The sequence below is a fragment of the Carassius auratus genome, unplaced genomic scaffold (genome assembly GCF_003368295.1).
Source record: "Carassius auratus strain Wakin unplaced genomic scaffold, ASM336829v1 scaf_tig00037175, whole genome shotgun sequence".
Lineage (NCBI taxonomy): Eukaryota > Metazoa > Chordata > Actinopteri > Cypriniformes > Cyprinidae > Carassius > Carassius auratus.
This window is the reverse complement of record NW_020526359.1, coordinates 147,396-170,888: the sequence shown is the minus strand read 5'-3', so window position 1 is coordinate 170,888 and position 23,493 is coordinate 147,396. Positions and strand designations below refer to the sequence as shown.

Here is a 23,493-nt window from a genome sequence, read left to right as displayed (position 1 = left end):
TGAATGATCCAACAGATTACAACAAATCAGCATATTGTTATGGATTATACAGTTCTATGGGTACAGAAAACATTGCCTTTTCCAAATAAACATGCTTCCTATAATTGCTGAGATTAAACAGTACTTTGCAACAGTTTAGCCTTTTTTTTTAGATAGCCCCCCAATGCAAAGTCCACGGATCACCAGCCTGTGTACATGTCCTAGACCTAGAGTACCAAACACCAGCATCTGTGGCATTGCTGTAAATGGTGTGTGATACAGAGTGGTCCACGCAGGGCAGTTTTGCAAACTTTCCCTGGAGTTTGGACCAGTACTCCATTTTTTGGGCTCTTTGAACAGACAAGAGAGTCTGCCTTGATGTTCTAGACTGGAGCAGGTGAACAATGTTGTTATGGTGCAGCCTGGCTTCCACGATGACAGACGGGTCCTCTACAGCTGCATCAGAGACCTCTAAATGTTGGTAGTGCAAGGTCCACTTCAGTTCAGTCCCTGTCCTCCGGCACAGATCGTTTATGTCTGGCCAGTCTGATGACACACCAAACCCCTGTACCCGTCCATCCAGCTTTCCATTGGTCTTTCTTTTAAAACCCATGTAGCTGTCTACAAAAGTATTGGGGGTTGGTCGGCCCTTGATCGATATCAACGCTCCCCTCATAGAAAACTGCACATTTACTGTGCTTTATTTGTAGGCCAGACCATGTCAGGAATCTGTTATTGCATGTCAACATGTTTTTAATCACGCCTTCATCTCGAGATGTGACGACCACATCATCAGCAGAAACCTGGACTGGGATCGGTGACAGGACAAGGGGCGGGGCATGTGTACAGAGCCATTTCGCAGTCGTGGCCGAGAGGTTAAGGCGATGGACTTGAAATGCTTTGGGGTCTACCCGCACAGGTCCGAACCCTGCCGACTACAGGAGGGCTTTGGGGAAGTCGTGGCCTAATGGTTAGAGAGTCGGACTTGCAATCGAAAAGTTGTGAGTTCGAGTCTTGGGCCGGCAGCATAAATGACTGCCCATTGCTCTGGGTGTGTGTTCACAGTGTGTGTGTGTGTTCACTGCTCTGTGTGTGCACTTTGGATGGGTTAAATGCAGAGCACGAATTCTGAGTATGGGTCACCATACTTGGCTGAATTTCATGTCACTTTCACTTTCATTTTAGCCATTGATTTATTGCAGTGCTAAAGTTTACAGTGCTCCATGGTGTATCGGTGCTATCGGCTAATCACTTGCAGGTAGGAGTCACTATATACATCTTTTATTATGTCTACATAGATCTCAGGGAGCTGTATCTCTTCCAATGCATCTCTGAGGCAATGTGCCAAAGGCATCTCAGAAGTCTAGGAACACAATGTATAGCTTAGCAGATTCACTGAATCGTCAGTCGCAGTTTTCAAGCTAAAAATAAGCTCTTTCATACTTTGTTGCTCACAAAGAATAAAAGCTTTTTGTTTGTTAGACAAAATTCCAACATCAACCAGCAAAGGTAGTATTCTTGAAAGCAGGCAGATTTACAAATACTTTCTCAATCTCGCACACACACATCATTTTATGTGTGCACATAACACTATAGACTGTGCTTTTTCATAGTTTTTCCCCCGCCAATTCATTTATTTAAATAGTTTTCGAAACGCATGAAGCTTGTGTTTTTCTCTGAACAGACAGAGGAGAGGGGAATAATTATGTGATTGAATCATTCTAATAACTTATAATATTTTACAATAATTTATGGTATTCTGATTTAAGGTGAAGGTGTAATATAAATGTAAATAATGTAAATAAATTATCTTTTGTACTCATATTAAATAATAAAATAATAATAGAAAAACAAAAAGTGCAACTACATTTAGAGAGCAAGTGTCTTACTAGTTCTTGCTAATACAGTTTTTTTTAGATGAGGAAGAAAAATGATGAATGTCATGTTAATACTACTGTACATGACAGTGTGATTCAGTTTATCATACATCAGGATTTTCTCACATTTAAAACACTGTCATGTATTCAGGAAGAAGAAACAAACCTCAATTAATCAGAAACACAATTCCAGTCTTTACGTTTTATTTTGGCAGCACGAGGGGGATCTACACAACATTATGCACAAAAAAAATACTATTTTAATGTTGAAAATATGATATCAGAGGGTCAGTTAGAATTATTTGAAGCATCAAAATACATTTTAATTAGCAGTCGTAATTAGCAGCATCTAAAAACAAATCATTGCACTTATTTGGCAGCAGCATATAGAACAATTATTGCATTTGCAAAAGACAAATAAACAGTTTTTCAATGTCTACATATAACACACACAAAACTCACTACAAATAAATAAATAAATAAATAATACATTTTTGTACTGAACCTGGCAAGGCCGCCATGGGTCATCATGGTGAATAATAATGGGCTCAGGACACGGCCCTGAGGTGCTCAGAGAGATGGTACTGGAGGAGTGATGACCAACCCTCACAAACTGTGGTCTGTCTGTTAAGAAGTCCAGTAGCCAGTTACTCAAAGGAGTACCAAGGCCCAGAGGTCCCAGTTTGCTTACCAAATAATGGGGGATAATCGAATTGAATGCCGAACTAAAATCCAAAAATAGCATTCGGACGTGAGTGTTCTTCTTCTCCAGATGGGCCAGACTCAGATGAAGTAACAGAGGATATAGTGTCCTCTGTGGAGCGGTTGGGTCCGTAAGCAAACTGGAAAGAATCAAACATAGGAGGGAGTCTAGAAATGATGTGGTCCTTCAATTATTGCATGGCGCCATCTGGTGTTAAGAATAATAACATCACAGAAGCATATGCAACAGAAAACATCAGTGTTCACAGAAAAACTGACTACTTTTACACATTTTTCAGTTTAATAGTTTTTAGATCTTGTACCTGAGATAGTACTACAATAGACAAAAAAGTACTGTTGGTATCTGTTCATAGAGATGTCTGAAATAAAAATCTACAAAGTGTAAATATATACGCCTCAATATAGACAAAATAAATAAAACTGGTGAAAAGTTGCAAAAAAAAAAGAAAAAAAAGGCCCTTGAAATATAGAAGTAAAAAATACAATCAAAAGAGTTAAACCGCTTTATTTATTTGTCAGTGTCTGAACTCCTCAAGATACTAATAATATGAACAAACAGCAGAAGAACATCTCTGATTTAAACATTCACTCCTCAGACAAACCTACAAGAGTGTCATGATGATATTTTTAAACAACATCATACAAACCACATCCTGATTCAGATACACACTCATGATTCAGATACACTCATGATAATAATTCGGCTCTTTTCAGAGGTTTGGTCAAATCTGAACTATATGAAGTTCGTCACCCCTCTGCAAACTAAAACATTAAGAAAACATTCTGAATTTTTTTATATTATAGTTTCACAAAAAGCTGTTCATAGAGGCAGAACAGGAAGACAAACTAAACTACAAACTAAACACAGATGCTCTGAATGTCCACTCTCACCTACATGAGGTTTGTCCACCAACAGATCAAAACACATTTCTACAGAAATCAGACCACAGCAGGTTTCAGTTTGACTCAGACGAACATCAAACTTGTACCATGAGATCATACATGCCTTTAACTAACCATTGTTTTATTTGTTCATACACAAAACTGAAAACTGAATATATACACACACACACACACATTTTTTTTAAATCATGAGGGTTAGACTCTATTTTACAATGAAATATAGTTCATCCACAGTTCACACAATCTGTAAAAACATTTAGCCAACGCAGTCAAATATTTTTACACATAGTTTCAAAAAGAAGTTAAATCAAATAAAGACTATTTCACTCATCAAGAACATTTAAAGTCTTCAGAAGAACTATAACACTATCGTATAGAAATGTGGAGTGAACTAGGAGGGTCAAACTCTGTTGGGGGAGGAAACACAGAGCTGTTTTTAGCAGACAGTCTTTTTAAAATCACACACTGAACTTGTAGAAATGTTTCACACACTTGCTTTGTTTTGTTTGTGCTGTTGGCGACTAATTGGTAAGTAACAAAATCATTTTATGGCTTTGTTTCATTTTCCAGGTTCATTTTTATCATTGCGAGATCTACTTACTTTGAATTCAGGTCTCCATTCTAAACTGAAAATATAATTTTCCAGGCATTGAGATAATGAAATAAAATCTGGAAAAGTCTTGGAAAATAATGGAAATTACTAATAAATGTATATACTTTATCTCAGCAGCTGCTTTCAGATCTCAGCTAACTTTTGTTAATTTAGTTTTTCAATCAATCTTCCAATCCATAAATCAATCAATCTTCAGTAACAGTGAGCAACATGTGTGAACACAGATAGTGAAATTCAGTGAGCGTGTTTTATCTAACGAAAAAATGTAGGCTGAAATTTTCTGCGTATATTTAAAAAAATACTGTAAATCATGCATTTTTACACATTGATTTTGGACTAGCAGATAAACTTCAAACAAATGAAAGACTAAATGTTTGTTTCACACATTTCTGTCTGTTCATATTTTTCATCTTTCATCTGCTTCGGTGCGTCTGCTGCTGTTCACTGTAAAAAGTGATACTCTATATTTACTCAATTAAATTGTGGCAACAGATTACAAGCAATATTGTTAATTACCTTTAACACATTAGAATTAATTAGAATTAATCAAATGAGATGCTTAAAAGCAATTATTCAAAATGAGTAAAATAACATGAAAAAAAATAATTAAAATGTATTCAAAAATATCGGTTTTGTTGGATAAAACGAGAAGCACCCAGCTGCAGCCTGCATATAGAGGCGGGGTTGCACATGTTAACCCGCCCCATACCTACTGTGATTGGTTTGACCATCTTTCATAGGCATACATGATAGGAAATGTGTGTGTAGTTGGTGTACACTGTTAAAAATAATACATTATATTTAATTAATAAAATCGTGGCAACAGATTACAAGCAATATTATTAATTAAATTTAACACATAAGAATTCATTAGAATTAATCAAATGAGATACTTAGAAATTAACCATTCAAAATGAGTTAAATAGCACAAAAATAAGCTAAGTTTAAACAAATACAAACCAAAAAAAAAAAAACATTTCTTTGAGAAAGAAAAACAAAACACTATGCTAATGAACACTATGTTATGCATACCAGGCCAGTAGTTGGCGACTAAGAAACACAGCGCAAAAATGTAATCCACAAATTCATGTTTTAGTTGATTACATGGAGATGATACAGGCATCGTGTTCAAAAGCTCATGTTGTCAAGCTACCAAAACAGAGTTACTGAAGACACCTGATGTTAACAAACAGAATCACTGCAGGAGAATAATCTACATTTTGGTTACCACTACGGTGGTCAGTGTTTGCTGTAGTTGGGATCTTGACCCTTAACCTTCTAAACAAAACTTTTTTTGGTTGTTGTGATTGTGAGATTGCAGCTAGATAAGCCAACAAAGAGTAAGATCAGGTGGTGTTGTTTGTTTTGACAGCATTTGGTCTGGATTTCTGAGTTGGTTTTGTCTTACAGGCAACAGTTGTCCTATGTTTGAACAGCATAAGGTCTGGACATTTAAAAGAATATATATATATATATATATATATATTATTTAGGCAAACAGACATCAAGAATCAGTCTGAGAACCTCAACAATGGTGACCATCAAAAACTTGTTGCACTGCATTCTGGGTGCCACCAATCAAAACTCATTTATGGATCCCATCATGCTGTCTGTCACCATTCTTGAGAATCATATGCTGGTTCTTGATGTCACTTAGTGCCAAAGAGAAAGTTTCCCTTCTCCGTCACAATTTTTTTTCTTAATCAGAATTCTTAAACTCTGGATTTCACATAAAAATCCAGGTCTTCTATTGTAGAATTACAGGTGTTGCTTTAATGAATGTCAATTTGTCTCCGAGAACAGGCTCAATTTATAACACTCAGGCCAAACAAAGATTATGCTAAATTATAACCAGGACCACCACAATACTCTTAGCAAGTAGCTGTTATAATTCAGTTACAACAGCCATACAAAATGTAACAGTAAAAAGTCAAGGGTCAAGAGCCCAACTAAAGCAAAAACTGACCACTATAATGGTAACCCTATAAATGTACCCTTTTTTTCCTTCAGTGATTCTGTTTGTGAACTTTGTGTGTTGTTAAATAACTTTGTTTTGGGGGACTGAAGACACACACTTCTGAACATGATGCCTGTATCATATCTATGTAAGCAACAAAAATGTGAACATGTATAGTGTTTCATGATCGCCAACTACTGGCCTGGCATGTATAACATAGTATTCTTTAGCATAGTGTTTTTTGTTTGTTTGTTTTCAATAAAATCAATATTTTGTGAATATTTTACTTAATTTTTTCATGTTATTCTACTCATTTTGAATGGTTGCTTGTAACCATCTAATTTGATTATTTATAATTAATTATAAAGTGTTAAATGTAATTAATAATATTGAATGTAACATTTTAAACAATTTTATTGAGTAAATAAAGTGAATCATTTTTTACAGTGTTCTGGACGTCTCTCAGTTCATATTTAAACAAATACAAACGAAATGATTTCAGGCTTTATAAACCATCAAGAGTCTTTATCTGTGACAAAACCTGTTGATGTTCTTCAGGTGTGTTTGGAGAATCAGTGTCAGTGATGGAGGGAGACTCTGTCACTCTTAACACTGATCTTACTGAAATACATCAAAATGAAGAAATAGTGTGGAGATTTGGAGCTGACAAGATTCTCATAGTTAAAATCTACAAAGAGAAAGACGTCCATGATAAGAGATTCAGAGACAGACTGAAGCTGGACAGACAGACTGGATCTCTGACCATCACAAACATCACAACTGAACACGCTGGACTTTATGAACTAAAGATTAAAGGAAGACAGTCAACAAAATCATTCAATGTTTCTGTCTTTGGTGAGGAGAAAAATCACTTGTCCTTTTTTTCTGTTAAAATGTATTCATTATTTGAGTTGAACATGTTTAAACCATTATTTTTACAAGACTGTAAGGTTTATGATGTTCATAAAATCCTAAAATATTTAAAATATGAAAACCTGTTGTTCATGTCTTATGGTCTTAGTATTGAAACACTGGGAACTTTAATCTTTACGAATCAGCCTGATTCACACTTTAGTGCCTCACTTTAACCCTTTTTTTCTGGAGGAACTTGTGAAAATTTTAACATTAATAGTTTATTTACCTATTAAAATTTTATAATATTGTATAAAATTATCATTTCATAGTTTGAGATGACAAACACTCACTGACAGTCAACATACAATGCTGAAAAAAGATCATGCATGTGTAGATTTAACCTTTTTAGTTTATTCTCTCATGTTTTCAGCTCAGCTGCCTGTTCCTGTCATCAGCAGTAAATCTTCACAGTATTCATCATCATCATCTTCATCACAGCAGAATTGTTCATTGTTGTGTTCAGTGGTGAATGTGGGTCATGTGACTCTCTCCTGGTACAAAGGAAACAGTTTATTGTCCAGCATCAGTGTGTCTGATCTCAGCATCAGTCTCTCTCTACCTCTGGAGGTGGAATATCAGGAGAAAAACAGCTACAGCTGTGTGATCAACAATCCCATCACAAACCAGACCACACATCTGGACATCAGCAAACTCTGTCAAATAGATTTAGGTACAATAACAGTGCTATTCCTGAATATTTACGGGGTTGCTTTCCCCCCTACACCCTCATTGATATCTCTCAGTCTTGTCTGAGGTCTGACTGACAGACTCTTTATGTCATTACAGATAAAAGCCTACCTTTAGTGTACATAGTGTTGATCTCTGCTGCTGCAGGAGCTCTGCTGATCGCAGTTATACTCAGGATCTTCTGCGTCTGCAGGAAACAAAGAAAAAGTGAACAACAAGGCAAGTGTTTCCTACTCCTTTTAAAAACTATTTTAAAAACTTCCTCAGAATATTTCAATGGATAAATTATCCTAAATATAATTTCATCATACGAGGGAAATTTATTGTTGTAGGTATTATTTGTTTACTTTACCAAAGAGTGTTGTTTATACTGTCTGAATGCTTCATAGGTATGCTTGTGTTATTTTGATGTGCTAAAAGACCAACAGGAAATGTGTAGGTGTGTGTGTGTGTCGTGTGTGTAAACAAATGTGAATCAAGACTATATCTTAGCTTAAAAAAAAAAAAACTATTTGCATTAAATACTTAGAAACACATCCAGGGGACATAGATAGATACATAGTTAGATACCATGGACACATGTTGAACATTTGTTATGATTTGGACTCGATTACGTTATACAGGTGCTGGTCATATAATTAGAATTCAAATTTTCTGAGATACTGAATTTGGGATTTTCCTTAGTTGTCCTAAGTTATAATCATCAAAATTAAAATAGACATTTGAAATATATCAGTCTGTGTGTAATGAATGAATATAATATACAAGTTTCACTTTTTGAATGGAATTTTTTTCTAATTATATGACCAGCACCTGTCAATGCAGACTCAAATTGTTTCTCTTTTTCGCACTTTGCAGCCATGATTGTATTATTGTCAACTTTTCTTGCAAGAAAATTAATCTTCAAAAAACCTTTGTCTCAAAAGAACATTATTGAAATAGAAAATTGTTCACATAGTTTCAGCACTTGTGTTCCTTTTTAGTGAAGGTAATAATTAGTGTAGTTATTTGGTCATTTCAATGAATAATGATATTCCAATTAAACTTCAATGGAAATTGTGAGCAAAGACTGCTTTAAATATAACCTTACTTGTATATGCTGCTTGGGCCTTTTTATGTGTGTGAACTGGGTAATTCAAAATGAATAAATTATGTTAAAAATGCGTTACATTTTTTAATTGTGTGACATGATTGGGTCTTGATAATACATTTTGTGAAGAACCAAGTCTACTTAAGATAGTGCTCTGTTGTTTTAATCTGTCATTACGGTTCAAACAGGTGAGACTTGTGAAGAGATCACTTACGCTGATCCAACATTCTACAAAAGAAAAACACAGAAACCGGTAAGTCAATATAGATTTCAATTTAAAATATCTGTTAAAAATCTTCAGTCAGTGAACATCATATACATATATATTTAGATAAAATAAATAAATACATAGCTTGCTCAGTTTTTGTTCATTGACTAGCATTCACCATCAGTGGCTTCTGCTTAGTTTAGAGGCATAAAAACTTTAACAAGTTTTGTTTGTGTAGGTGTTTTTTGTTTGTGTAGGTGTCAATTCTATGTGGTATGTAAGGGGAAAAATGTCACTTTCAGAACAAGATCAAAGGCAGATTGCCTGATTTACGATTTTGTACTTTGTTGTTTATAAATTGAATGTAACTTAAATAAGTTGCAGTTATATGAAAATATGTGATGTAATGTTTCTATCCATTTTTAGTTTGATAAAGACACATATTAAGGGCTTATATTTAGAAATATTTAGAAATATCACAATGATTACAGATCCTACACAGAGATCACACTATCATAGTGTCTGCGAATATTCATTCTGTAATGGCGATCGTACCACAAAAAAAACATTTGAGGGAATTTGAAGTCGTCTCCAACGAGTAGTGGTGCAAGAAATCAGGTCTCCCATGGCACTCGATTAACACTTTATTCAATGAAGAATATAATTACTTACAAACACTGCTGCTTGCATTACTGATGTCAATTGAGCTCATATATATACAACATTAAACATAGTGCCAATAGATGAACATGATCAAACCACCCCTGCACGCATGCACGGTTGAAAAACTATGTGGCTTCTCCTGATCGTCATCCGTCTGGCTCACCTGTGTCTTAATCATATAGCCTCCACAACTAGCATAATGCCATGCCTATGCCCCCTAGTGTGCAGGTGGAAGAACGTCACCCCCATGCAACTTACCACCAACAAAAAACATAACACATCAGAATTGGCTACAACACATTCATTATCATACATTTTAAAGAGAATGCAACATTATGGCTGCATGAGAATTAATCTGGGATGTCACCAAGTCATTTCCCATCATACTTTTGGTCAGTGCTGTGGGGGAGATCAACAGCACTCTACCGCAAGGCTGCCTCATTGCCGCAAGATATTTTTGGCATATGTTAGCATGACATCAGAGCAAGTCGGACATCATTTAAACTCATCTAACCAGCATACATCTTGTTCTCCAGGGATTTTGATGATGAGTCAACTAACAATTTTTTAGCCAATGGCAAACAACAGACATTATTTAGTCACAATTTAGTTTTATTTTTTTGCCTATACCCACAATGTTAATCTAATCACTGATTTTACAGTATATTGTAACGAGTCAGTCATAATGGCAGAGTTGGATTCAAATGCAAGGCTTTATTATAAAGACCGTGGTCTGAACAGGCAGGGTCAAAACAAGTGCAAACAGTTATATCCAAGGCACAGGCAAAAGAGTAATCCACAGAACAGTCAATAGTCAGGGCAGACAGCAAACTATCATAAAATGAGCGTTTACACAGAGCAGAACCATACCCCAACCTAAAATGTATGCTAAATTGTAAGTAATCTTTGATGATAGTGATCCTGACAGAAATGTAATACTGACATTATTACTTGCATTAAAAGGCTAGATCTAATGTGAAATACATGCAGAGAAAAGAGTCACAGGTCTTTTAAAGCACTGGAGTGGGGTGAGTAGAGCCCATTGCATTGGTGCCATGACCCGGATGGGAGTGAGGCTTAGGGGGATGAATGTAACAGAGGCCAGAAAATAGGTGCTGTGCAAGTAAACCTCACTCCCCTGATCTCAAGAGGTGCATTAGCAACTGATGCAAGTGGCAGCACTCTTTAGTCTCCTTGTTAGTGGACCTGCCTCCCATGCCGGAGAATGGGGTTTGAATCCAGCTTGGAGCGTGTATAGGGGTGTAACAATAACACAAACTGAACCGAAAGATCGCGACACACTACTCACGATTCGAATCGCTGAACTCTCGTGGCGTACCGTGGTACTCTCACGCCTCCTGCTGCCCATTGTTGAGGTTAATGCCACCTATCTCTTAGTAAATAATCTATTAATTTAATAAATTGTATTTTCATACATTTTATTAAATTGTATTGGTAATGACTAATAATAGCTTTTTAAATGCTGTTCTAAATATTATATTCCAAAGTTACTGTTTTCCAAGTGCATGTCATGTCACATGACTTGGGAGTGAGCGTCACACAGTTACTACTGCATACGTAGGACGGCTGCTCCCCCTGAGATTGCAGATCCCACGGACACATTTAAGTCTCTTGTGTGGGAACATTTTGGTTTTCCAGTGGAGTACAGGAATGGAATTTGTGTCGTAGACAAAGCACACACAATCTGTCGTAAGTTAATAAAGAAAAAGACAAGTTATTTTTGTTGTTATAATTAAGTTAAGTGAATCTATTGTTCCTTAGCATTGCTGGTAAAATTACATGAACCCTGCCACCACAGCAAACCGATCCGAACCGTGGCTCCAAAATCGTAAACCAAACCGAACCATGCCATTGGTGTATCGTTACACCCCTAATATATATATATATATATATATATATATATATGTGTGTGTGTGTGTGTGTGTGTATATATGCATGTATCTAGATGTTTAATGGGGTTCCCTCAAGTTGTTTCATGTTCATGTAAGACTGCTGATCACCATGAAAAGAACGAGATTTCACATATTTGACTGAATCAATCTTCAGGATGCCAAATTTGATTTGATTTATTTTCACAGAAAGTTAAAGAGGAAGATAATGTGGAGTATGCACCTATAACAACGAGAAGATGATCAAACGTTCATCTTTTCTGAGACGCAGAACCTCCAGCAGTAATCTCAGAGTCAGAATCTATTGTTGAGTTCTGGGAATGGTGAGAATCACTATGTGTATTACTAATTTCGTCAAAACGTTTTGTACACAGATGGCATGAAATAAATTATAGGATATTTTTTGATTCTGTTCTAGCTTTAATGGTCAAAAAATTAGTCAAAATGAACCCCGTATGTTGTCTCATTTATTTACATTTGTACAGAGATGCGGTTTGATCTGTTGGTAGACAAACAGCTTCAGCATGAACATGTTGTACTAAAGGAAGTTGGTAGTTTATGTCAGAGTTTGCGTATAAGGTGTCATTAGTGTGTCTGTCAGTAGAATGTGGTTAAAGGGTGTTTTTTTCCATTCCTTGCCCAAATGACGTGTAGTAACAGTTAAACTAAAAAAGAAACAATTAACAGAAGATAGATTTAACAGAAAATTAAAAGAGAAAAACACCTGTTCCTAAATTCCCTCCTCTGACATCATTAGCCTACTTGTTATTGTGACATAGGCAAAAGAAACGTTTGGGCCCCTTTGGCCATTACTATGTACTTTTACCTTCGCAAAAACAATAAAGCAGACAATGAATGACTTAAGCCTTTGACCCTTTTAATGGTAAGTTTAAAATATTTTAACTGACACCCCAGAGTAAGTTTTATTTTTGGACGACCATTATTTGTTTCTCCTTATTGTTTCCATGGCGATGTGTCAGGCTTGTCACATGTTACTCTAATGCTTTTATTTTGTTTTTCCTTTTTTATTCAAAATATTCACACACTTGCTTACCATGTCATCACCTATCTGATATTCTGGTTCACAAATATATGTGAGTGTGTTTTGTCATTTAAAAACCTCTATAACTGATCTTGATCGTGATCTATGAAGTGAGATGGCTGTCACATGTTTGTTCACACTGCAGTTCTGAGAGTCCAGTCATTCAGATTTACAGCAGCTGAATTAATCAAATTCTCTCAAAATACTAAGTAAGGGTGCATTCATGTTAGAGTTGGGGTACTAGAACTCAAGTCTGTCTTGGAGACTATTCATGTAAATGCAGCCAGTTTTGTCTTAAGAGAACCTGTATAGTAGGAAAAATATGGATGTTTGATTCTTAATTCAGGTCTTTGATTCAGGTCTTAAAGCGACAGCAGCGTTAACCTATTGCCACTGACTGTGTCATAAACAGGGCTGATTTGGTAATCGGGCATAGCAGACATTCTCCCAGTGGGCCGATGCACCTGGGCCGACTCTGACTAAAATTCAGTGATATCAAGGCTGTAATGTGATTGGTTATTAAGGCACACATGATCCAAGTTAGCCGTTATTCTTTCTCGAATAGTAAGTAATACAGACCCTCTCATCTCCCTATAGTAAGATGATCTCTGAACAGACTTGCTGTGCGGTGAGTGATGTGGGTCAACGAGCCAGGCAGGAGGAGAAGAAGAGAGTAGCTGAATCAGTAAAGTGTTTAATAGGGACATCTAACCTATCCTAATGTGTGCACTCGCCTTAGGTGTTGTAGAATACAGGTACGTAAACACTTTTTAATAAAATATAAATCCGTCCCCCACGATCTAGTCAAGTGTGTTCATAGAGGTTTCACTACCAGTCAAAAATTTGGAACAGTTAGAAAGATCCAAAAATCTGCATTTTTCAACAAGCTTTTGTAACATTATACATAGACCATTCAAAAACTTGGAGTCAGTACATATACTGTATATATATATATATATATATATATATATATATATATATATATATATATATTATTATAATTTTTGGTGGGGGGGGGGGGGTTATATATTTAAATTAATGCATTTATCTAGCAAGGATGCTTTAAATTGATCAAAAGTGATGATAAACACATTTATAATGTTACAAACAAACTCTATTTCAGATCAGTACTGTTCTTCTGAACTTTCTATTTAGCAAAGAAACCTGAAAAAGAAAAACTCAGCTGTTTTCAACATAATAATAATAAATGCTTTTCGATCAGCAAATCTGAATATTTGAATGATTTCTGAAGGATCATGTGACTGGAGTAATGATGCAAAAAGAATTCAGGAATAAATTACATTTTAAGATTTATTCAAATAGAAAAGTTATTTTAATTAGTAAAAATATTTCACAATATTACTGCTTTTGCTGTATTCTGGATCATATATATGCATTTATAGATGTGTGTGTATATCTATATATATATATATATATGCATTATGTAATGCAATGTATTATATCCATTGCATTACATAATGCAATGCAATGTATTATATGTATATACATATATATATATATATATATACCCGTCCAAACTGGTACATGAAAATCAGATGCCTGAACCGCATCCTTATGAAACGGCTGTTCAGGACGACTAGTTTGAAACAGATCTTCTTGCAAGTGTACCCAGGGTACTTGTTCTTTTCCCTGTATCTGAAAGAAATGTACTGTCTCTTATAGCTTATTCATGAGATTCACCTTCAAGGGAGTGGCATATCAATACACAGTCCTTCCATTCGGACTGTCCCTGGCTCCCCGCACTTTTACACAGTGCATTGACACTGCTCTTTCTCCTGTAAGACAGATGAGAATCTGCGTTCTGAATTGCCTCAATGACTGGCTTGTCTTAGCCCAGTCAGAGAACGAGCCACTATCTCACAGGACCCTTCTTCTCAGCCGGTTAGAATGCCTGGGGCGCAGGGTCAATTTTGCAGATATCTGGAGCAGTTTTCGTTACAGAAGATGTTGGGTCTCATGCAGGCTCGGGGAGTAATGTAATACATGTAACGCCCTTGCATAATCAGGATACGCTGCAGTTAAATCAGATTACAGTTACATTTTAAACAACTTTATTTAGTGCTGCTTCATCATACAGTAGTTGCTAGTTCTGTTGACACATGTTGACTCACCTGAGCCACCTGCTGGTGCGTGCACAAATAACACCCATCTACTGTTTTTCTCCTCAAATGCCGGATGAGAAACTACTAGTCCAGTGGTTTTCAACCTGTGCAACCTATTGCAAGTGGGCCGCCAATTACTATTAAAAGAAATATCTGCAGATCCTGTTTCTGGATACTTTGAACCATATATAATTCTGAATAAAGGTAATCTTTATGTTTATAATCTGTATACCTAGAAAAATCAGCTAGATTTAGTGCAGAGGTTTTTCATCCTATTCCTGGACAAGCAGTGCTCTGCACATTTTGTATCTTTTATTTAACACACTTAATTCAGATCATCAGCTCATTGGGAGAGAGTTCCATGCACTGCAATGAGTGTCAGATAAAGGAGACACCAAATTTACAGAGCAGTGGATCCCCAGGGCCAAGATTGAAAACCATTTTTCTATATGGCTAGTTGACATACAGTATAGGCAGTAAACTATTTGAAAAATAAATGCATATATTTATGTAGTGTGAAGTCTGATCTCTGAGAAAATGTGAAGGGTCACTAACTTCCTCGGTTCTTTCACTGCATTTTTTAAAAACAAATTCTGAACTGTACCATACATTTGTCCTAGTGTGTAAACTTGTCCTGGTGTGGCATAGCAAAAATTAAGAAAAAAAAAAAGTATAATACATAAATAGCATGATAGAGATTTTCCTCTTTGTTATACACTCATTTTCATATAGTGCTATTTATTTAATATTAAATTATAATTAACATAATGTTTTACCCCATGATTTGTGTGCGTGCCATCGGCACAGCTGAACAGTTCTGTTCAAATACACACAATAGACTTAAACTTGCCACGAATCACCAGCAAAAGCAATCACCATAAATGTGACAGGGGGAAATTATAAACAGATATTTGAATTATTCATTAATAAACTAGTGTTTTCTGAGTTGGTGTCGCAAGGATGAAGTTGCCGATCCTGACTCACCATCTCCTCATTATGTGCCTTTAGAGAAAACTATAAAAAATAAAAGAAAGAAATCTTAGTACTTCATATTTGTAAGACCGAGCTGAACGAATGTACTTCCTTACAGTCTACATCTGATTATTGTGAAAATGAAGGAATCAACATTTTGTCCGAATATTTGCACATTTTTGCTAACTACTGTATATCAAAGACTGCATCTGAAGGACTGGTCAAACAGAGCTGAACATTGAGCTGTACCATGCTGTTTTCTGTTTTTAATTCAGTTCACTTTTTCCAAAGAATCTGGGTTGCAAAACTGTCTACATCTGATCACCATGGTCAGGACAATAAACTATGTAAAATTGCACCTTGATATCAGACAGTCAGCATTTGAACTGTGTGCATGTGTGTATGTTGTAGTTTTTCATATGTATCATTGCATTATTCAAGAACGTTCCAAGACAATACCTGCATTTAAACTTGTTATCTGACAAAGGACGCAGCAAACCAGTGTAACCTACCTGGCCTCGGTCTTGGCTGAGCCTGAGGTACATCACCGTCTCCTCCATTATGACATAAAACATAAAAACAAAAATAAGCAATTCTAGCTTCACCTGTCCTGGCAGGACTGTCCTCTCCTCAGCTCTCCTCTCACAATGTTGCAAAGTGGTAATCGGCAACAAATGGTGGAAAATCCTGCGAAGTTGTGAATATCACTCACTTTGGAGGGTCTTTCATGCACTTTGAGGCCTGACCTTTGAAGTCCGTGGCCTTCGAAGTGTGTACACTCAACTTTGGGACACTGTAATCTAACACAATCATCAGACTTAAAACAGCATCAAAACTTAAATGTTATGGAATAAAATGTCACCAATGAAGAGGTAATAATTACAGTCAAGCTTTGGGGTGTTGATCGACTCTACGTTTTTAATTATCATTCTGAATCCAATTCATAGTCTTTTTTCAGATTTTTGTTCAAAATATTATTTCTTTATTTTTTTATTTATGAAACTTTTCTTTTGATGTTTTTTTTTTTTTTATGTTCAGACATTCATATAAAATAATATATACAAATTAATACCTAATAGGGACATTGTACACTCTCAGAATTAAAGGTACAGTGAGGGTACAATTAATTACTTTAAGGTATAAATTTCACAAAAGTGCCAGCAAAGGAACAGTACCAAAAAGTACCTTTCCAACGAAAAAGGGTACACAATGAAATATGCATGGTGAAAGGTACATATATGTACCCTTTGAAAAGGTACATTGTCATATAAAGTAATAGTTAAGGTACAACATTCACAAATGTACCATTAAAGGTCCTATCATCTTCTCATTGGGTACCATACGGGAAGTACCTTTTGGGTACACATCCTGTAGGGTACAAAAAAGTACCTTATTCAAGTCAAAGGGTACACTTCCTGTGGGGTACTAAGAAGTACTTTTCAAGTTACAGGGCACAAAATCCTCTGGGATGCAGCTACTTATGCGTTTCTTTTTTCTATGACGGATAGAGCCTTTGTCATAATTTGTAAATATAGCATACTTGAAGTTGCTTTAAGTTCAACATTCAACACAGTCCGTATCATTTATGTGTCCAGTTACAGGCGTGAAACACCACCGTTCTCTCAGGAAAGTATTCTGTTAACTAATATTAAATAAATAAATGAATGGTTAATACTAGTATGATGCTTATGTAAATATATAAAGCTACGCTGTTCATATTCAATTGCATGTTCATGTTCATTTGCATCTTTTATTTCCCTTTTATAATGTTCACCGATTTGTTTCCTTTCCAGATATGGGCATGGAAGGGGTGGAATATTTTTGGTTCGCCACACAGTGCAAACTTCACTCACGGTCTGCATGATTATCAAACAGTGACAACACAGTACGCTGTCCGTCAGCAGATGTCGCTGTTTTAATGTCAGAAGTGTCTTTTTATTGTTGTTAGCAAAACTGTTGCAAATAAACATACAATTTTTATTTTTAAAAGTTTTTAAAATATGCTATATAATATATAAAAATTATATATATATATATATATATATATATATATATATATATATATATATATAGTTTTTTTTTTTTTTTAAGTATAGCGAGTCTGCTGATGGACACTGCTGTATTGTCATGGAAACATACCAGCTGAAGATGAGAAAATTATTATTATTATTATTATTATTAGTTTACTATCAATTCTTTAAAAAAAAGATAAACATTAAAAAAATGTTTCACCGGATATATATATTATTAAAATATGTAGTATTTAAAATATTTAACATTTAGGAGTAGTCCAGCAACATGATTAATAAAAATTGATCCTGATTGGTGCACTTGTGTGCATTGGAAGTGCTGATTAGTGCACAGCTATTACCGTACTACCGTATCATTTCTATTTTTTACTTTAACTTCATGTAAGTAACTAAAACTTAAATTAAAAAAAGAAAACTGTATAGATATATTTAATGACAAAAACTAATAACACCCCCCCAAAAAACAAACAAACAAACAAACAAACAAACAAACAAAAAAAAACAATCACACAATCAAAATATTAACAAAAAAATTAATAGTAGCCTATATCAATATTACAAAAATATTACTGACTGATAACACAAGGGTTAGCACAGTAAAAAAAAAAAAAAAAAAAAAAAACATTTATATTGATTAAAATAAAATAAGAAATTAAATAAAAAAAATTAATAAAAAAATTAAATCAATATTATTGTAAAGAGATTAAAGAGACATTCCCTTCATTTTATCTGATTCTCTAGTTCACATAAAAAAATAAGGGATTAAATTCACTTAGTGTTAAATTCACAGGAAGTACAGAGACATAATGAGAACTCAAATGTGACCCTTGAGCACAAAACCAGTCATAAGTCACTGGGGTATATCAGTTGTATGGGTCAAATTGACTGATTTTTAGTGTTTTGTAAATTTCCTACTGTAAATATATAAAACACTTAATTTTTTATTAGTAATATGCATTGCTAAGGACTTAATTTGGACAACTTTAAAGGTGATTTTCTCAGTATTTAGAATTTTCTTTGCTCCTCAGATTCTAAATTTTCAAATAGTTTTATCTCGGCCAAATATTGTCCGATCCTAACAAACCACACATCAATGGGAGGATTATTTATTGATACATAAGACTGGTTTCGTGGTCCAAGGTCACAAATCTCTCTGTCTCTCTCTTTCTCTCTCTCTCTATATATATATATATAATAAAATAATTATTTAAACCTAAAAAACTATCTCCTGTTTAGTGTAAGCTGTAAAAACCCTTAAAGCAATAGTGTCTTGCAATTGAATTGTTATTCAATAAATATGTAGTGTTCTAGTAATTCCCGATCTAAATCTCTCTTAAAACAAGGCAGTGGAGTCCAGTCTGCAGTGTTCATTAAAATAAAAGCTTTAAAGGTACTGGTCTCTTTTTAGCATTCCACAGTTCTTCATCTCCCTCCTCAGAATACAATGCACACACTAAAAACAAACAAACAAACGAAAAAAAAAAAGAAAAGAAAAAAACCTTGCTTGTGAGATACTTAGCAACTCTTGAATTCACATTTCAGCACCAATTCAACAGCAAAAACTAAATGCTACATTTAATAACTATTTTAATGCCTGAATGTTGTTTGACTGACTGCTTCCTTCAGTCTTTATCATTTCTTCAGTCTTTTATCTAAATCACTTTCTGAAAAGCTCTCGTGTATTGCAGCATGCAGCTTGGCAGTGTATTTGTATAAGAAGATGTAAAAAGTTGGAACAAAACATCAGTCCATAACCATTTACACAAGAAAAACTATCACTCACTTAAAATGATGAGACTTATTGGAAGATGTTGTGTTTGTTAAAAATGGGTCAGATTATACTAAAATAAGTGTTTTAAAAGATGAGACAGACAACAATGTTAAAAAATCAAATATGTATTTACAATATTCACAAGAGACTTAAAAACCAAATTAAAACAACTCAGATGTTAAAAGCACAGAGTCTTTCAGTTCCATTCTATTAAAACAGTCCTTAAGAAATCCAGCGTGTTGTCAATCCCAAACTGAATGTCCCAAAAGTTTCCACCGGTATAAACACAAAAGACCACTGTGGTGTTAATCAAAAGTGCTGGAAAGGTTAGTCCACAAAGTTATCTCCGTTATTCCAGTTTGCAAGTAATCACCACTTAGCCGTAAGGAGAGCAATTTCCACACTTTTTTGACATGCTGCCTCTTTTATGCTGTCCATTTCCTATTTCCTTGTCATCTTAACTCAACATCAACTTGTTTCACTGGTATTCACATCTCCATCACGGGACGGCTCAGTAACAGCAGGCTCTGATCCATTGTCAGCACGATTAACAGAGGTGTATGTGACACTGTTCTCCTGTAAAAAAAATAAATAATAAAAAAAAAAAAAACACTGATTCAAATGTTCTAAAGAAATGAACAAGACTGAAGTTTAAGTTACACAACACAAAGTACAAGAGACCTGGATTTTTAAAATCTTTTTATAAACTATTAACAAAAAGGCCTTAAATGTAGGATGTGACCAGGGTTATTACAGCTAACTAAACTAAAACCTTTAAAAAAAATAAAAAATATTAGCAACTTAAAATAAATGTTCCTAAAATAAAATAGAAAAAATATATATTTCATATATTTGACAACATATATCACAACATTCTCATTTTTATTTACTTTAACTGGATGAACTAAAGTAACTAAAACTTAAATTAAAAAAGAAAATGGTTTAGACATATTTAAAAACAAAAACGAATAAACATGACCCCCCCCCCCCCCCCCCCCACACACACACACAATCAAAACTGTAAGCTATGTAATAAAAACAATAAAAGCACAACTAAAATGAAAATGACAAATAAAATAAAAATAATGGAAACAAAGATAGTAATGATACTGTACAACACTTCACTAATATTAAAATGTATTTATACCGCTTCTCCTGATGTTACATTGAAACACTACCAGAGCAATCTGTTGAGAATCTGTTGTAAATTCACAGTGTTCGGACAGATTGAGTTCACACAGTCTCTCACCTGATCACTGCGCTGAGTCCTGGTTCCTGTAAATCAATTAAACACACATTACTTTGGTTAACTACAGTAAAAACACACTTTTCACATCTGTTAATATTATTTTCACACAGCATCTTGTTAAAACATCTGTATGTGATACTCACTTTGTCCTGTTTGATGACGCTTGAGATAGTAAATCACACCAACAGCAGCAGCAGCGATCACAATCAGCAGAACAACACCAACACCAACACCAATCCCTGCTCTAGCAGCTGAAGACAGACCTGAATCAGGAACAGATGAAGACAGACACTCATTATTACTAGACACTGAATGATAATCACACCAGAATTTAACAATATTTCTCTACATCTTTCTACTTTGGTCATCAGTATGATACTGATTTAAATAAATGGTGTCACCTGGTAGGTGTTTATTTTTTTTAGAAACACAGGCTAAAACAGCAATGTGAGCTGAGAAAAATGTCTAATTTTATGCCATTTTATATAGATAACATTCACTTAATCTCCCATTGCTGTCTTTACATAGACACACTGTATCTGATCTCCAGTGATTTCAGCAGTTATTAAAATACTGTTTTTACTTTACCAGATTCTCTCTCCTTCTCTGACGTTCCCTTCATTTGATCTTGATCAGAAGCAGAAACAACTGAAACACAAAACAACAGAAGCTGAAGCATCTTTCTGGAGAGAAAACTACACTGAGAAAACATCTGCTGATCATAATACAAAAAATATAATTGAAAAATAACTTCAAATGCTTTCTTTCTTGACTTTGTTTGAAAAGTAACATTTATTTTTTTGTACTTGCAAAACACAAACTTCTAGGAGAACTAATAATTCTTCATGATAGATGCATTTAAACAGATAAGAAAAGATGATCAACCATTAAATGATGAGAAATTATCATTTAATAAAACAAATGAATGACCAACTAAAAAAAAAATATTAGTTTAAATCATTCTGTTCTGTTCAGTGATGCAGTTAAAGAGAAAAATGCCACTGCAACAATAAACACAATGATGTGATTTAACACATATAATCTGGTTTTAAACATTCATGAAATGACTCACCATGAACAGTGACAATGAAGATCTTGTCAGAGTCCCCGCCAATTCTGATGATCTGTAGATGATATTCTCCAGAGTCTGTGGTGCTGGTGTTTGTGATGTTCAGAGATCCAGTCTGATGATCCAGTTTCAGTCTGTCTCTGTATCTCTCATTACCTTCATTACACTGAACATCTGTACAGATAAAACTGAGATCTCCATTGATTTGTGCGATTAGAGTTTCATTAAAATACCATCTAATATCTACTTCTCGGTCTGCTTTAACACCAGTGGGTAGAGTGACTGAATCTCCCTTCGTCACATTCACAGACACTCTGTCTACAGCAACACTGTAAACACCTGGAGGAGAAAATACCAAAATAATTATAATTCAAGCTGAGATAGTGAGACATGAAGCACTGTGATCATGTTTGTGTCTGCTTTAGAGAAGCAGGTAGCAGTCTGCACCTGACCTGACATATTCATGATGTATTTATATTAAGTAGGCCTACTGCATTTCGACTAGAATATAACATTTACATTCATTCCACTAATAAAGTCAAATAAGAAATCAAATCACATTTCCAAAGTCTACGAGACAATAATGATAAAAGCAAATGAGGAAATAATTACATTCATCAAACAAGACATCAGCGAGTCTCTGACAAAATGAAGGCTGCATGTTTTTACTATAGTAACACTATGTCATTTACTTTTCCTTTAATAAATCCATAGTTTGTTTTTATAACAGGTAAACATAGGTAACTTAACAGGTTAACAAGGCCATATTTCATCGATTCAGTCAGCTGCGCAATGTCACGAAATCCTGACTTCCATCCAGAAAACTGCTGTTGACCCTTACAAAAACTTTCCATGGTTTTATTCTAGTAAAAGTGTTGTAACTTGCTTTAAACCATAATCCATAATCAATCATTGATTTGCTCACCTAAAACTATAACATGTCTTCAACGTCAGTTAAAAAAGCAAATGGACGTCTGCTGAGAGTAAGATCACAAAAAATGACACAAACTGACAAAAAGAGATCGTATAACGTCTTACCAGTAAGCACAACCGAAAGACATAACATCCACAAAACAACAAAATTCATTTTCATCACTCTTCTTCTGCAATAAAAGAGCTCAATTAAACGAAAAGCAAGCCAAATCTAAAAAACGAAAGTAAAAGTGTGAACACGCTTCCGTGTGAAATCTTTCTCCTTCTTCTTCTTCTTCTTCTTCGTTGGAGTTTTACGGCAGTTGCCATCCATATTGTTGCATTACTGCCATCTGTTGTCTCACTCTAACTTACTCAAGTTTTATTTAAACTCGTCTTTCCAGTCAAGTTCTCCTTAGAAAATGAAACAAATATCTCCGTCCTTGGTCATTATTTCCATATGTTACTATATTTTTAAAATTATATTCTAATATAGCCGTAGCTGATTCTTAAACTCTTGCCTTTCTAGTATATATTTCTTACATGATATAAAGATGTGATTAATTGTTTCATCCTCCTGACATTCATCACATAATCCTGTTGGGTGTTTTCCTATAATATGAAGAGTTTTGTTTAACTTCCAATGTCCAATCCTCAGTCTGTTTATTATGACTTGTTCCTTTCTATTCCCCCCTTTCTTACTTTCCATACCTATCCTATTTTGTATCATGCACAAATGTCTCCCTTTGATATCCCGTGTGAAATCAAAGTACCGCGAAAGCGAATAGTGGCACTTTGAC

General features: G+C 34.8%; 1 protein-coding gene across 1 annotated transcript; it reads right to left on the bottom strand.

The window, feature by feature from the left end:
- Positions 1 to 19,496: 19,496 nt before the first annotated feature.
- LOC113082912 (uncharacterized) lies at positions 19,497 to 22,980 on the bottom strand. The gene is made up of 6 exons (XM_026254332.1): positions 22,820 to 22,980; positions 21,785 to 22,120; positions 21,301 to 21,360; positions 20,856 to 20,975; positions 20,713 to 20,738; positions 19,497 to 20,039 (listed from the first exon to the last, which is right to left on the bottom strand). The coding sequence occupies exons 1-6, from the start codon at positions 22,872 to 22,874 to the stop codon at positions 19,932 to 19,934; spliced, it is 705 nt and encodes a 234-aa protein (XP_026110117.1). The 5' UTR covers positions 22,875 to 22,980; the 3' UTR covers positions 19,497 to 19,931.
- Between the last annotated feature and the right edge of the window lie 513 nt (positions 22,981 to 23,493).

What these genes read in the sequence shown, in the direction of transcription:
- LOC113082912 (XM_026254332.1), bottom strand. Translation starts at nt 22,874, where the DNA reads ATGAAAATGAATTTTGTTGTTTTGTGGATGTTATGTCTTTCGGTTGTG. An exon ending in CTTCATTGTCACTGTTCATG is followed by an intron (nt 21,361 to 21,784) that starts GTGAGTCATTTC and finishes TTTGTGTTTCAG; the next exon opens with TTGTTTCTGCTTCTGATCAA. An exon ending in GGACTCAGCGCAGTGATCAG is followed by an intron (nt 20,040 to 20,712) that starts GTGAGAGACTGT and finishes TTTTTTTTACAG; the next exon opens with GAGAACAGTGTCACATACAC.